Raw genomic sequence first — 13,794 nt, forward strand, 5'->3', positions numbered from 1 at the left:
TGTCATGGTTCATGATTATTCAAAAGATAGGGTAAAAAAATTGAGGGTTCTTGTCATGGCTCATGATTTTTGGACAACTATGCTTTTGATGTTTCGGATGCTTTGTACTTAAGCTAACTTCCTCACTCTCTTAATTAATCAAAAATAAAAAAGTAATGATGGTATATTTATGGATTTTTTTTTAAGAAAAAAAGATGAGAATGAATCATCTTTAGTTACCCAAACTTAATTTGGGCCAGTGTTTATCCCAGCCTTGAGCCTTGAGCCTTGAGCCTTGAGCCTTGAGCCTTGAGCCTTGAGCCTTGAGAAGAAAGGCTTATACAGCAGCCTGCCCAGAGAGATTCTGATGGATACTATTATATGAGCTTGTCTTTACACAAACTGCTCCATTTCAATTCACTTGCACTGTAACATGAGCTAGTCTCATACAGTATATGCTGCACAAGAGAAGACTTCCAAAAAACTCTTGTTTACAAAATTGCCCACTGAGGCAAGTTTTGCCACCAGAAGGCAAGTTGTCAAAAATCATATTACCTGCAGATCCAAAGCTTCAGATACAATTACTAAGCCTCAGTACATGGCCTTCATATCTTGTTCGTATAACTAGTAAAGCTCATCGGCACATAAAGTTAAATGTGTGGTTCCTGAGAGCATTTTATTAGTGTAGCAGAGATCCTTATTTTGATATATGCTCTATATATATATATATATGATAGAAACAAAAAGTGTACTCGTGACTTGACGTTGACGGGGTTGTTGACGTAAATCAGTTCAACAAAGTAAATTTAACTTAACTCCAACCTGCAATTTATTCACCACAAACATCTTCAAGCCTCCAAACATCACCCACCATATAGGCCTTCTTCAGAAAGTAATTCTTGAAGCAAGCATGTGGCAATGGTGCGGAAGGAGGAAGCCAGAGCCAAAATTTTCCATTCTGATACCTTGGAAAAATGGTATAATTTAATGTCAATCAGTGTGATTTTTTGGAGATTGTGAGAGCTGAGATGTATGTGATGAAGGAGTTTGTGGAGAAGGATCGACATGCTCGTTGTCTTGCACATCATCATCACTAGTTTCAGGTTTTATGTACTGGTCAGGTGACCTTGATGTCTTGGCCTGCAAACGTTCCGGTGATGCCAATACAACGTGCGAACTCCTTTGATCAGGGACGAAGAGAGATGGATCGGTAATAGAGTATGCAGGCAGGGCATAATTGTAATATCCAACCAGAGGATGATCAAACTTGCAAGCAGGACCATACTTGCAGCTCCCGTACAGACTGTAGAAGTTGCAAACAGGCTGACCCTTCATTATCAAGCCACAATCACAGGAAAGTGTTAGCAACAAGGGACTACAAAAGTGCTAATTTTGACAAAACAACATGGATGAGTATCATATTTACTGGTCTTAGAGGAAGCCCATAAGGTCCAATGGTACTCGCAGCGACTTGATTCCTCTCTTTTGGATGATGGTACTTGCAGGAGCTTCCATATTTGCATCTTCCCAATCTCATATAATATTGGCATTCTGGCTGATCAGGTCTTTCTGGAAGATTTGATGAGGTGCTAAAACTTGATTGAGAATGATTCTTGGTACTGGACATCTGATTAGGCCCGAGCACGTCAGTATTGGAAATATGGCTCACACTGCCCTGCTATGTGGAAGGCATGCTTAGGGAATAATTTAATTAAACAGATAACTAAGTATATGAAAAAGGCATTGCAGATGATGTGCTTTGGATCAACCCTGCCATCTCTGCTATATAATGAAGTTAATAGCCCCTGGAGGGGCATAATGAATTTAAATATTTAATAAAAGACTCGGAAGTCTCAATCCATGTAGAAATTTAGGAACATCTACCAAATATGTTCTCTAGCCAAGTCGAAATGAATCTTAATCTTAAGGTTAAATGATCAAAACCATAGGATTGCTTCTGGTGCTGATAATAAAAGAAGAGACAGTGATGTAGGTCATCAAACTAAGGCCTGGTGGATGACCTTTCATCATCTTGCCCAGATGCAAAAAGGGGAAATGATATTCCAATCAACTGTACAATTTTATACTCAAAATCACAAAACAAGCAGTAGTATGATACATGACACAAGCCATGAATGACAACTATACAACAATGCGGTCAAATCTCAATTTTCCATAGCAGAAAATCCATGTTTGGCATGTTTAGGTTATAAACAATAAAATCATTAACTAAGTATAGGAATCCACAAAGTAAGACACTGGTCATCATTTCTCAGGGATTCTCTGACAAGGATTTCCATACACCAAATTTGTTCCTAAGAGATAATAAATGACAACTTGGCAGATAAAACAAGCTAAAAGAAACTGTGCTACTAGCAAATTATAAGTCAGGCTTACATGGTTTTATTCAGTTTGATCCCAAACGAGCTAAAACAAATTGTGCTACTATCTTAACTCAGTTTGTTCTCAAACTAAGTTAAGATACACTATGAAGCAAAAGTAGAATTTGATATTGCCTCCACTAGTAATAACTAATAAGTGCCAAAATCTACACTATCTTTTAGAGGACTTCTTTTGACTTGTAATAATCCTGTTCAAGTACCACATGATCTTATTATGAACAACTGATCTGCAAGAGACTTTCTATTATACATTTATTCTAGGACTAATGAATATAAACAACAAGAAAAAAATATCAAAGAGTTATCTGATATTGGCTGTTTTCACATTAACACTCAACAACTGCTGATCACAAACGAACCTACAAATGTTATCCTCTGCAATCTATAGTTCTAAGCAAAGTTTAAAAAATCGGGATCGGAATTGGGATCGACCTTCCGAAAAAACGATATGTATCACCATATCAGTCGCCTGGATGGGATCGAATTTTTTAATTATATAAAAAATTCTAAATATTATTTAAAATGCAGGAAAACTTCTAAAAATTTAGAAAAAAAGCTTACCAAAAATAAAAAAATAAAAACTATGGTGCAATAAAAATTGAAAAAAAAGAAGAGATTAGAAAGAACGTGAGTGGAATAAAATCAAACAAAAAGAAAACCATGATGTAGTAAAGAAGAAGAAAAAGAAGAAGAAAAGAGAAGAAAAAGGGAGAGAGTGGAAAAAAAGAAAAAAATGAGAGAAATAAAATAATTATAAAAAATTATATACTGGAGTTTGTTGAAGTTCATCGGAGTTTGTCGAAGTTCACCGAAGCTAAATCTCTCTGTAAGAGAAATAATGATTATATGTAAGGAGAGAAAAAAAAAAGAGTAAAACAAAGAAAAAGAGTAAAAGAGAGTGAAAAGAAAGAGTGAAAGAGAGAAATAGTTTAGATCGGGATCGGCTGATACGACGAACCATGGTTCCAAGAATGCAATATCTGGGAGAAGTTCCCAGATTATCTAATATCCATAACAGTCCTTAATTTATTTCTTTTGAAATTAAACAATAGAGGCTACTAAAACAAGAACTTTATTGACTTGCCATATTAATTAAGAAACCTAACGACATGCATAACCATGGATGTACGAATAATCAAATACTATCAAATTCAATTTGTAGCTCAACTTTGTGTAGCTCTGTATCATTTTCATGAGCTATTCCTGTTAAGCAACTACACGGAACTGCGCGTTACGAGGGAATAAGCTCTATTTCATGAACAAGGATCTGGCCATACCTTTTTATTAAACATTTGACACCCTTTTCTGGAACTTTCAAGAGAGAAAAGAAGATTACCTTAAACAAATGCCTACAATCATACGTAAGATGGATGGTAGTCATAAGATATGTCCTGTTTTAGATTAATAAAGGTTGTCTGAAAGCTAACATTCAAGAAACAATATACTTGATGAACAAAGAGCTTTATAAGTGGTTAAATAAACAAACTAGCATATTTTAATTCAATACCACACATTCTTCCTGAACAAAATTGGTTCTTATGTTTTACCACTTTTCCACACTACTAGCATTATGTTTACAAGTCCATGCATATGTTTAATCACTAGTTGGCTTGTTTCCCCAAGTGAGTCATTAAATGATAGCTTGATTTTCCTTCTCAATAAATGATATGAAAATAGTCCGTTCATCTTCTGAAGTCATTTAATAAAGCCAGGTACCCAGTACAATGATTATCCTTTCATAGTAAGTGGAAGTATAACATGAGGATGTACCTTTCCAAATAATTGATATACTTCATGGGTCTTCTGTATGATATCATATTGAACATGAACAGATCCTCTCTAAATTGTAAATTTGCAGATCCATGTAACTGCATAGTATCTGTTGGCTATATTGGCACAAAACTCCCAAACTAATATCACCTAGTCACCACTTGTGAGATGGTCTCAGGTAAAGTATTGAATGACTACTCTTTTCTAGATTACATCCAGGAGAATGGTTTTCACAAGCTGCCCAAGGATATGGAGCAAGGGTTTGGCCAATAGATGGTGGTCAAAATGAATTTCAGAAGGAAAAAAACAATAGATATAACTTTATATCATAAAAAAGAAAATTAACTTGAAGATTCTGGAATGTAGTTATGATCGAGGAACAAGCATGAACAGGGTTAAGGTACACAATGAAGTAACTTGCGTGAAATGATTTGAAGTGCAGCTCATAGGTTTATTGAGGCTTACCTATAAGCTACTCTATTATGCCACGCCTATGTCAGGCTTAGTAAGTTGGTATCGAGGAGTTCTCATGTGTTAGATTACAATTGTATAAGGAATTGTATGAAGCATGATCATTGCACAAAATTTGCATTATAGTAGATTTACAAGGTTACAGAAAAATGTCTGTTATTTTCTCCTTTTTTGTACTCAAGTGGCATTCTTGGCATCATCTTTGACGTAGAAAAGATATTCAAATCTAAATGTACATCTTTGCGCACTCCGATGTACCATAAAGAAACATAAAAAACTAAACAGATAAATTTTAAAGTTTTAAAATTTTATCAATCACTAAAGAAAACTAAACTAGTCAAAGAATAAAACTTCATGATTTCAATATATTTTCAACAAACCCTTTTGCAAGTCAGCAATATATGTCATTACTGATATGAGTGCCCAAAAATACTGTTCAAAGTTTCATCTGCATATTATCAATATATTTTTTTTTATCATACCAATGTTTCAAGAAGGACTTTTATCATTAAGTTTATTTTGCCAAGATGGCCTTAGGGTATGGGATGTTGGTTAACTTACGTCAAAGCTAAAGTTTTCAACAATGTCACATATGTATGAAAGGGCTCCTTGAAGGAAAAGGAAGCATCATTGCCTTTGCTACTTTTATGCATGAAATAAGATATATGTTGTCAAGAAAATTCTTAAATTGCCAAACATTTTTGCTATCAGCATAAAATAATAGATAAAATGAATAAATGATGCATGAAAGATAAGAGAAAAGATTAACATTATAAGTAAAAGTGAATCAGCGCCTATAAAATTCTGAACTTCTAATATTCTCTTGCTCTTGAACTTTAATTTCAAGTTTAAGGGTAGTAACTAACCATATACGTGCTCCAGCCTTGTTGCATGGGTATATTGCCTTGGGTTGGTGGAAGAACAAGAGGCATGTAAGCTGGCAGACCTTGCATTTGTCCACTGGACATGTAAGGACTTCTTGACGAAGGCCATGATGAAAGTCCACCAACCAAAGATAAACTAGATTGAGGTATTATTGACGAAGAGGTAGATCCATATGATGAAGGCCCCATTGCAGGAAACATATTTGCAGTAGTGGGTTGAGGGTGATTAAACTTGCAACCAACTCCAAATTTACAGAGTCCTGTCCTCATGTAGTAGGGACATGATTTCTCGTCCTACAATTGAACAATCAAAATGTAATTTGTGATAGAATTTGATTGTAACTTCTCTTGTCTACAAAATAAAAATTCCAGGAAGTGGTAAAAAAAAAACATTTGAAGGTATAACTGGAAAAAGTATATACATGTGACATACCTCTCGCATTGGCAGGCCCAAAATGTTCAGTGGGACAGATCGTGCATTGAACTTATCTCGTGGATGATGGTACTTACATGTTGCTCCAAATTTGCATGTTCCTGTCTTAAGGAAAAACTGCAATAACATAGCTTGTTACACTCTTTGTAAATTTAATAATCTATGCTTAGGTCAAGTCAATTGTGCAAATAATCATGGGATAATCAAAATGGACACAAAAGTGAATAAAGAACTGATGGATGACTCTTTGGCTTAGGACAATAAACAGGGTAACAAGAACAAGATAAAAGAAATTTTAGCATTATGTGAGTTCAAACTTCAAAGTCTAAGGTAGAGCAACAGAAAGTTAAAAGGGTTTGACAGAAATAAAGTATTGCTAGGAAAAAGGTAACAAAAAAAATAAAAATAAAAACTACAAATCATGATGTGTTTGTACAGAAAATAATTTATGCAATGAAAAGAAACAGCTAAAATTCAATCACAATGTTACCTGGATTAAGAAGGGAAAAAAGTTTGGAATATCCAGAAGCCAAACCTCATCATCTGTACTGTTTTAACATTAACTTAGGTCTATCCAAAAGTATATTCGACTATACTTGTCTTCGATCCACAAGAGGTAAGACCCTCTTGTTAGACAGAAATGGATGAACAAAGGGAATTTATTTTCTTCCCTGCCTTATTTACCTTGTTGTCTTTCGTGCTAGTAGCTTCATCATTTGCTGTCAAGTGAGTTGAGTCAGCTGGATATGAGCCTTGACAATCCTTGTTTCAAGTAAGATGGTGGCAAGTGGAAACATTACATGCTAGCTTAGTTAGTGGAGCTGTCGAAGCGAGTCGAATGAGTATCCATATCGTGGAGAGCTGAAACCTACCAAAGGCCTTTAAGGAGAGAAAAGTGGTGGTCTTAACCTTGTCTAACATAAAACAGGAAAGCCTGCCTCTTCCAAATAAATAAAGATTTTTTTTTTTCTGAAATGAACTAGTTAAGTGCAGAAGCAGGCTCAGAAGTGATGTCTAGCTCAATTAAAGGAACTGGGGACAAAAGCAACAACAATTAAAGTGATAGGTCAAGTTGAAGTGATATTTAGCTCAACCAAAAAAATACAAGGCATTGTAATTGGAGAACCAGCTCAACTAAAGGAATTAAAGGCATTATAATTGCAGAACAAGCTTAAATAAAGGAATAGAAGGCATAATAATTGGAGAATGTTCAGATTTTCAAGAGCGCAAAACAATTCAGAATTGAGGAATACAAATTTTGTTTAACTGTAAATATGTGGTGCTGCATTTAGAAATAGGGAAAAGTTTGATATATTTATCTCATTAACAGACTGAATAGTAGAAGCTGAAGGACAAACATGACTTCCTGGCAAAACATCTTATCTGGCAAGGTTCTGAAAGAACCAATCTGTTACCACTTCTAACACAAGCAGTTTTATGCTGAATTCTTATACTCTAAATTGTGTTCGACTGATAACATGCTTATTTTGATTTTTCATTTTGCCCCAAATAACTTCATAAATGCTGCAGGTACTACCAATCTATAATTTGCAATCCAAGAATCCTGTAAATGAACTCTATCAAAGACATGCAGGGATTAAACAACTGGTTCATAAAGATTGTTTACTATATGGAAAAGCTAGAAGTGCCATTGACAATCGACACTCTTTGATAACTAATGACATGAAAGTGATGAAACACGACAGAGCATTCTAGGGATGAGGGATCTTTGGTACTTTCTGACACCCAAGTTGCAGTTTCATCTTTTTAAACCATGCATGGAAACTATGTTAGTTCAGTTACTCTTTTCTTCTATTTCTCTAATCGATCCGATCAATAGATGACAAGGTTTCCTACTTTGAAAAAAAATTACTTTCCCATCTAATAAGCACATATAAAATTAGCCACTATGCATCGAAAGCATCATTGTATTACCTGGCAATCAGGCTGACCTTCTCGCTGTGGAAGTTCACCCCTATACTGAGTTCCCTGGAGAAATCCAACAAATTAATAGCATGTCAAGCAAGTTGCATAAGACAACCAAATAATAACTGAATAACAGAAACAAACTGTGCATTTATAGAGACTTAAATTCAACAAAGATCAACATAATTAGCTACTTTTACATCCTTTATTAGCGGGAAAAATAAATTTTATGCTCTCACCTCCCCTGTGAAAGTAGGATGATTGTACCGACAATTTGCTCCGTAACCGCACATGCCCGTCCTCAAGTAGAAAATGCAATCGGGCTCGCCAGGGCGATCAGGGTACTGATTCCCGCTGCCATCCCCGTTCTCCTGTCCATCATCCACCTCCAGCCGCCACATCACCTCTGCGAAGAGAATTAGCAAAATAGGAAACACATTTCAGGAAATATGTTACGAAGTAACACGCACAGATCGATTTAGAAAGAAGCAACCAGACAAAAACAGAAACTACCTTCAAGGTTTTCCGGAGATGCATTGGTTGAATTCGACACTGCATTGTCCTGACCCTGCCCGGTGTCCGGCATCGATTAGGCGATCCGAAAACAAACCCTACAACTATCACCTACCACCTCCTCCGCGATCCGATCACAAAAATCAGCGATCTCAGATCAAAGAATTCTTCCCCGAATCTACAACAACCGATCAGATTGTTGTAGGTTTCCACATTTGGAAACCAGGGGCTCTCAATTTGGTGGGATCAAAAGGGGGGAATTCGAGCGCTTCCCCCAAAAGTCGATCGAATTGGATCGGTGAAAAAGTCTCAGATCTTGGTAGATCGATGGATCGATGGATCACTCCCTCGTTTCCTTCGGTTTTCTTTTTCTACCTCAAAATTGAATACGAGGTTATTTCTTCGTCTTTAATGTCCTGTTCTCTTGTTATTTATATATATGGCCCTCTTTTTCTCCGTAGAGGTGGGTGTAATTAACTGGTTTTTATTGCAGTTATTATTATTATTATAAAATTTAGGTGGAGTCTTATTTTAATTTAATTACATTTTTTTTTTGAGGGAGAAAGTGTAAAATAGGGAGGAGGAAGGTGTCGCCGTACTCCCGCGCGAACACTCGGGGATGGCGCGGTACTCGCGTCGGCCAGATCCGCTGTTTAGCGTCGCACAGCGAGCTAGGGAGTTAATCCTTACGTGGGGGAGAGAAAGTGTTTGCTGTTTGAGGGGATGCAGCTGAGGTCGACTAACTCACGCGGGACCCGCGGTCACCGTCCAACAGATTCGACTGTTCCTTATCTTGCTCTGGGGCCCGCGCGGGCGACACCGGAATATTCCCGCGGGACGGGAAACCTCACGACTTAGTTCACCAAGTCGCCGGCGTATCGACACGTGTATGTGCAACAAATTCGTGTAACTTTGGTGGTGACGTCATCGCTACGCGTTTCCTTGGCTATGTGCTCATGTAGCGATCGGGTTCCGTGAGCGCGACGGCTTACGTACGGTGGTCCACTTTATCTCGTCCGTCCAATAGACGGAACTGATGATCCAACGGAATAGATTTAGTTAGAGTGGAGTGGAGTAAAGCTGTGAGAGAAGAAATCGTGATTAAAAATTGATTATAATATTTACTTTTTTTAATTTCATTTATCTACGTCTTTGTCCATCAAGGGTTAAAATCACCGTTCTCTTTATATCAAGGTTGATGTAAAAGTACTATTCAGAAAAATAAAAAATAAAAAAGAATCGTCCATCTTTATCTACTTAAGCTTTCAAAGTAAAGTACCTCCCCTATGCTGCCCTTCTCCAATTCCAGAAGAAATCATCTTCTGCCCCAATCCTGTGGGTAAGATTTATAAAGAAACTTATATTTGCCCTCATGCAAAAAATAAAATAAAATAAAATCTAATGTAGCATGGGTCTCTCATGTCTTCCATCTCTACTTTGTGTAATATTATTTACCAGGTTTTGACTAAGATCATCATTGATAAGCTTAAACCTTTCTTTAGTTGATTTTAAATGAGTAAAGGTTTTATATTTAAATAATAGATATGCATAGCAGAATTCGTACTCTAAATCTCTGCTCTGATACTATGTTAATAGATGCATGAATCAAAGTGATTGACTGCTTCATGTCAATGCTCATGAGTTTACATCTTGTAGCGAATCTTAGTTGCCTAAGAAACTCATTAAATATTCTAAAAGCTTAAGTTGTTAAAAAATTATGATTTTTATATTTCATATTTAACACGGCCTTTATCTCGTATAAGCAATTATTATTTTTGTTACTAACTAGTCCATCCTTGCCCAAGAACTTATTTAGTCCCTTAAGCATAAAGATCACTTTTTTTTCCGCATCATCAAAATTGACATGGAAAATTCTTCAACTGTGTGCATCATATTAATATATTAGATATTCATATCATATGAACTTCCTTATATTTAACTTTATTATTTCAAAACTTAGCATCATTTTTTTATTGTTCTCTTTCCTCATTAATGGCTCCACCTCTCCATAGTTCTTAGGTGCTGGGCATTCAATAAGACAATCCCCTCTTTCACCCTATTTCTTTATCATATGTATGCAAATATTTTCTAGCATATTAAATGTCGTAATATTGGTTAGCCGCTTTGAAAGTTTTTCCTTATTCTCGGCTCAATCACTCTGCCACCTCATGTTTGTCGATAATATCTTACTCTTCACTCAAATCACCTCATATTTATCGATAATATATTACTTGCCACTCAAGCCACCCACTCCAATTTACTTACTCGATAAACAATTTTCACCACCTATAAGTCCATCACTAATCAAGTCACTAACCGATACAAATCATCTTTTCTCCTCACATGGATGGATCAATGGCCAGATGATCTTAATATTCGTTATGGTACTCTTCTTTTTAAGTATTTTAGTTGTTGCCATTCATCCTGGCCACCCCATATCGAAAGATTTTTTTTCTTTCTCAAAAATCTTGCTAAGGCCAAGATGCATAGATGGAAACATACCACTTTATCCTAGGCTAGCTAAGCCACTCTCATCTCTTCCTTGATATCCTCCCTACCAAATTACTTTCTTAACGCTATGATGACCCCTCTCTCTTTTATTTTTGCTCCTTTTCATTCATATTTGTAGGAGAAAAGGGTTTTATCCAAATGCCTCCACCTAGTTAATTGGGCCAACATTCTACTTCTAAATGCCTATGTGGGCATGGGCATCCGCCAATTTTTTAATGGGTGATGAGGCAGCCGCCATGACGGGCCAGCGAGCTAACCGCCTCGCATTCCACCTTGGTAGCCCACAAATGGCGGGCAAGCTGCCATTTGTCATTTGGTGGGCCACTTTATCATTTGATGACCTACAAATGGTGAGCATGCCGCCATTTGTCATTTGGCGAGCCGCCTTATTGTTTGGTGAGTTGCTTTATTATTTGACAGTTCGCATATCCCTCTTAGTCGTTATAGTAAGTTAGATAATGTGGTAACGGATTGGACTATTCAACGGATACTAAGTTAGTGAGCGACTAAATAAAAAAAATCTCACTCTATCCTAACCTAATCGAGCTCTTTTCCTCCTCACTCCTCTCTTGAGCAACGATAACAAGCTATATTGGCAGGAACAATGGGAGCGACGGTAGCGGTTACAACGATGAACTCGAATAACACCTCTTAGAGAAAAATGATATAAAGTACTATCTATTCGTGGGTTGGGGAAGGAAAAGGGAAAAGGGAAAAGAAAATGAGAAGTGATATAGGAAAAGGGGACGACAACTGGTTTTCGTAGACTGAGATGATAGCTGGTTTAAGCAAAAGGGATGGCAGTTGGTTTAGGAGAAAGGTGATGTAGATCGTAGAGTGATTGATGTAAAGTAATTAATGGCAGCTGGCCTAAGCACTAGCTTTGTTCTAATGCACCTATTTTTAGGAAAAAAATGCTCTCATCTTTTTTTTTTAATTACTGAGCTTACCACATGCTACAAATTTCTCTATATAAGTGACAAATAGTGTGAATTTAATACTATAATTTAATCTTATTGATATTAATTAGTCTAATAAAATTTACATATAATATATTTTATAGCATATCTAATTTTTTTAATTTTTATATAAAAATGCTAAATTACCTTATCACTCGCTTTCCACCTTAGTACTAGATAGTGGGGTGATTGCCCGCCACCCTTAGTCGCATTTCATAATATTGTCATCCGCAATCTCTAATGGGCTAACAAAGCTCTTATTGAACCTTAGGTAGACTTATTCATAAACTTTATGAGATTATGACTTATCTATACGGGCTAAATATAACCTAACTGATCCTTGAGCCCAATAAAAGGGTAGGTATGAAAGTGTCTAATTTGTAAACACCATATTTACCTTTTTTATGGGCTTTTCTAAACATATTAAAAATAACAAATCCTCCAAGTTCCCTTAGAATCCTTGCCTTTTCAACATTCCTTTGGCACTCAAACTAATTGATCTTCATCAACATGGATGTCCTAGTGATGTGCCTTATGTTGGGTCATTGGTTCCTAATTATAAGTTAATTACACATTACAAGTCTAAGGCTTTCTAAACTACTTTTGAGCAACTCTCTTTGTTGAGAAAATGTGTAGTATAGAAGACTCAACAGATAATGAAGTAGAGATCAAGCCTAAAAGAATCATTTTGTTCATTTGTAAGAGTAATTAACTTGTGTTACGTTCGTGCTTGATTTAGCATATTTTAAGACTAAAAGAATGTGGGTTAAGTTTTAATGTTCGTTCATCTTTTAGTGTCTCTTTAGTTTTTTTTTTTTTTTTTTTTTTGACTTAGTTTGTTGTGCTGGCTATTTAATTTAGTGTCTCTTTAGTTTTCTTTACTTAGTTTGTATGATGTTCATTTTATAAAGTTTAGTGGTCATTTACTTCTAACATAATTCTTCTTTGTATTTTTTTTCCTTCTGGCTTAGTAAGTTATGATAGTCTTTAATATTGTTTAGTGACCACCTACTAGCTTTGGAAAATATAATTTATTTGGCCTTTAAAAAAGATTTATTTTAGAAGTGGAATATATACAATGAGTTAAAAAATTGCTCTTGTTTAATGGTTACAAAATTTTTATCTAAACATTGGTTTAGGGATGAATCTATCAGTTCTTATCACTCATCTTATCCTTATTCTTGAGTGTGGCAAATTAGCATAACAACAACATTTCAAACTTATTAAATAAAGGTTGCTAGAGTTCTCCTTTTGTTTCTTCCTTTAGAGCTTGTGAAGGTCAATCACTCGGTCTCCTCTAAGATAGTGACTTCGCTAATTACAACCAATCTTGAAGAGCGAATAAACTAGTTACCTTTTTTTGAGGAATCTACGAGTGGATGTTTTTTTTTTGTGTTTATCGGTTGCTCACTTGACGAACTCTTAGATTTGGTCAGGCTCGTCATCAGACAAAACTTTTTCTAAATATACGTGTCACTTTCGTCTCCTTAGCCTTCCCAACCCACTTCTACTTTATATAAGTGGAAGCTCTTTTGACGGTTCTTAGCGACACATAATCTTAAAAAAGTTTATTGCAAGGTCATTTGAGGTAACTTCTTAAATGACTTTTGGCTCTACAATATTCAACTTTACTCCTCGACCTACTCTTGGTGCACAAACACTTTTAGGGGCATCCCTGTCTTTTTATTAGTTTTCTTTTGCAATTGAGCTGTGGCATTTTTTTAAATTAGAGCTCTCTCTCTCATTTTTCCACCTCAACGGTTGGTGCTTCATGATTTGGATCCATAAAATTTTTTCACTTGACTCTCTTGGCATTTCCTTATTTATTGTATCATCTTTAGTGGCTTTTAGTTACTCTAGAAAAGCCACAAGTGTCTTGTCTTCCCTTAACATGCAAGACTCTATCTCTTCTATCTTAGAGCGAATCCTTCCCGGTGCTCAGAATT

The 13,794-nt window shown here is 36.0% G+C and overlaps 1 protein-coding gene across 2 annotated transcripts; it reads right to left on the reverse strand.

Moving 5' to 3' along the window:
- Positions 1–416: 416 nt before the first annotated feature.
- On the reverse strand, positions 417–8,804 carry LOC140770862 (zinc finger CCCH domain-containing protein 3). Of its 2 annotated transcripts, none has more exons than XM_073112174.1 (7): positions 8,379–8,804; positions 8,105–8,271; positions 7,875–7,928; positions 5,940–6,056; positions 5,489–5,800; positions 1,406–1,657; positions 417–1,308 (listed from the first exon to the last, which is right to left on the reverse strand). In XM_073112174.1, exons 1-7 carry the CDS (start codon positions 8,449–8,451, stop codon positions 970–972), a joined length of 1,314 nt encoding a protein of 437 aa, XP_072968275.1. In that variant the 5' UTR covers positions 8,452–8,804; the 3' UTR covers positions 417–969. The 2 variants fall into 2 exon arrangements, with proteins under 2 accessions (XP_072968275.1, XP_072968276.1); XM_073112175.1 differs by having other exon boundaries at positions 423–1,308; positions 1,406–1,654; positions 8,379–8,803.
- Between the last annotated feature and the right edge of the window lie 4,990 nt (positions 8,805–13,794).

This window comes from Typha angustifolia, chromosome 11, assembly GCF_048772165.1.
Source record: "Typha angustifolia cultivar Huaian chromosome 11, ASM4877216v1, whole genome shotgun sequence".
Taxonomy (NCBI): domain Eukaryota; kingdom Viridiplantae; phylum Streptophyta; class Magnoliopsida; order Poales; family Typhaceae; genus Typha; species Typha angustifolia.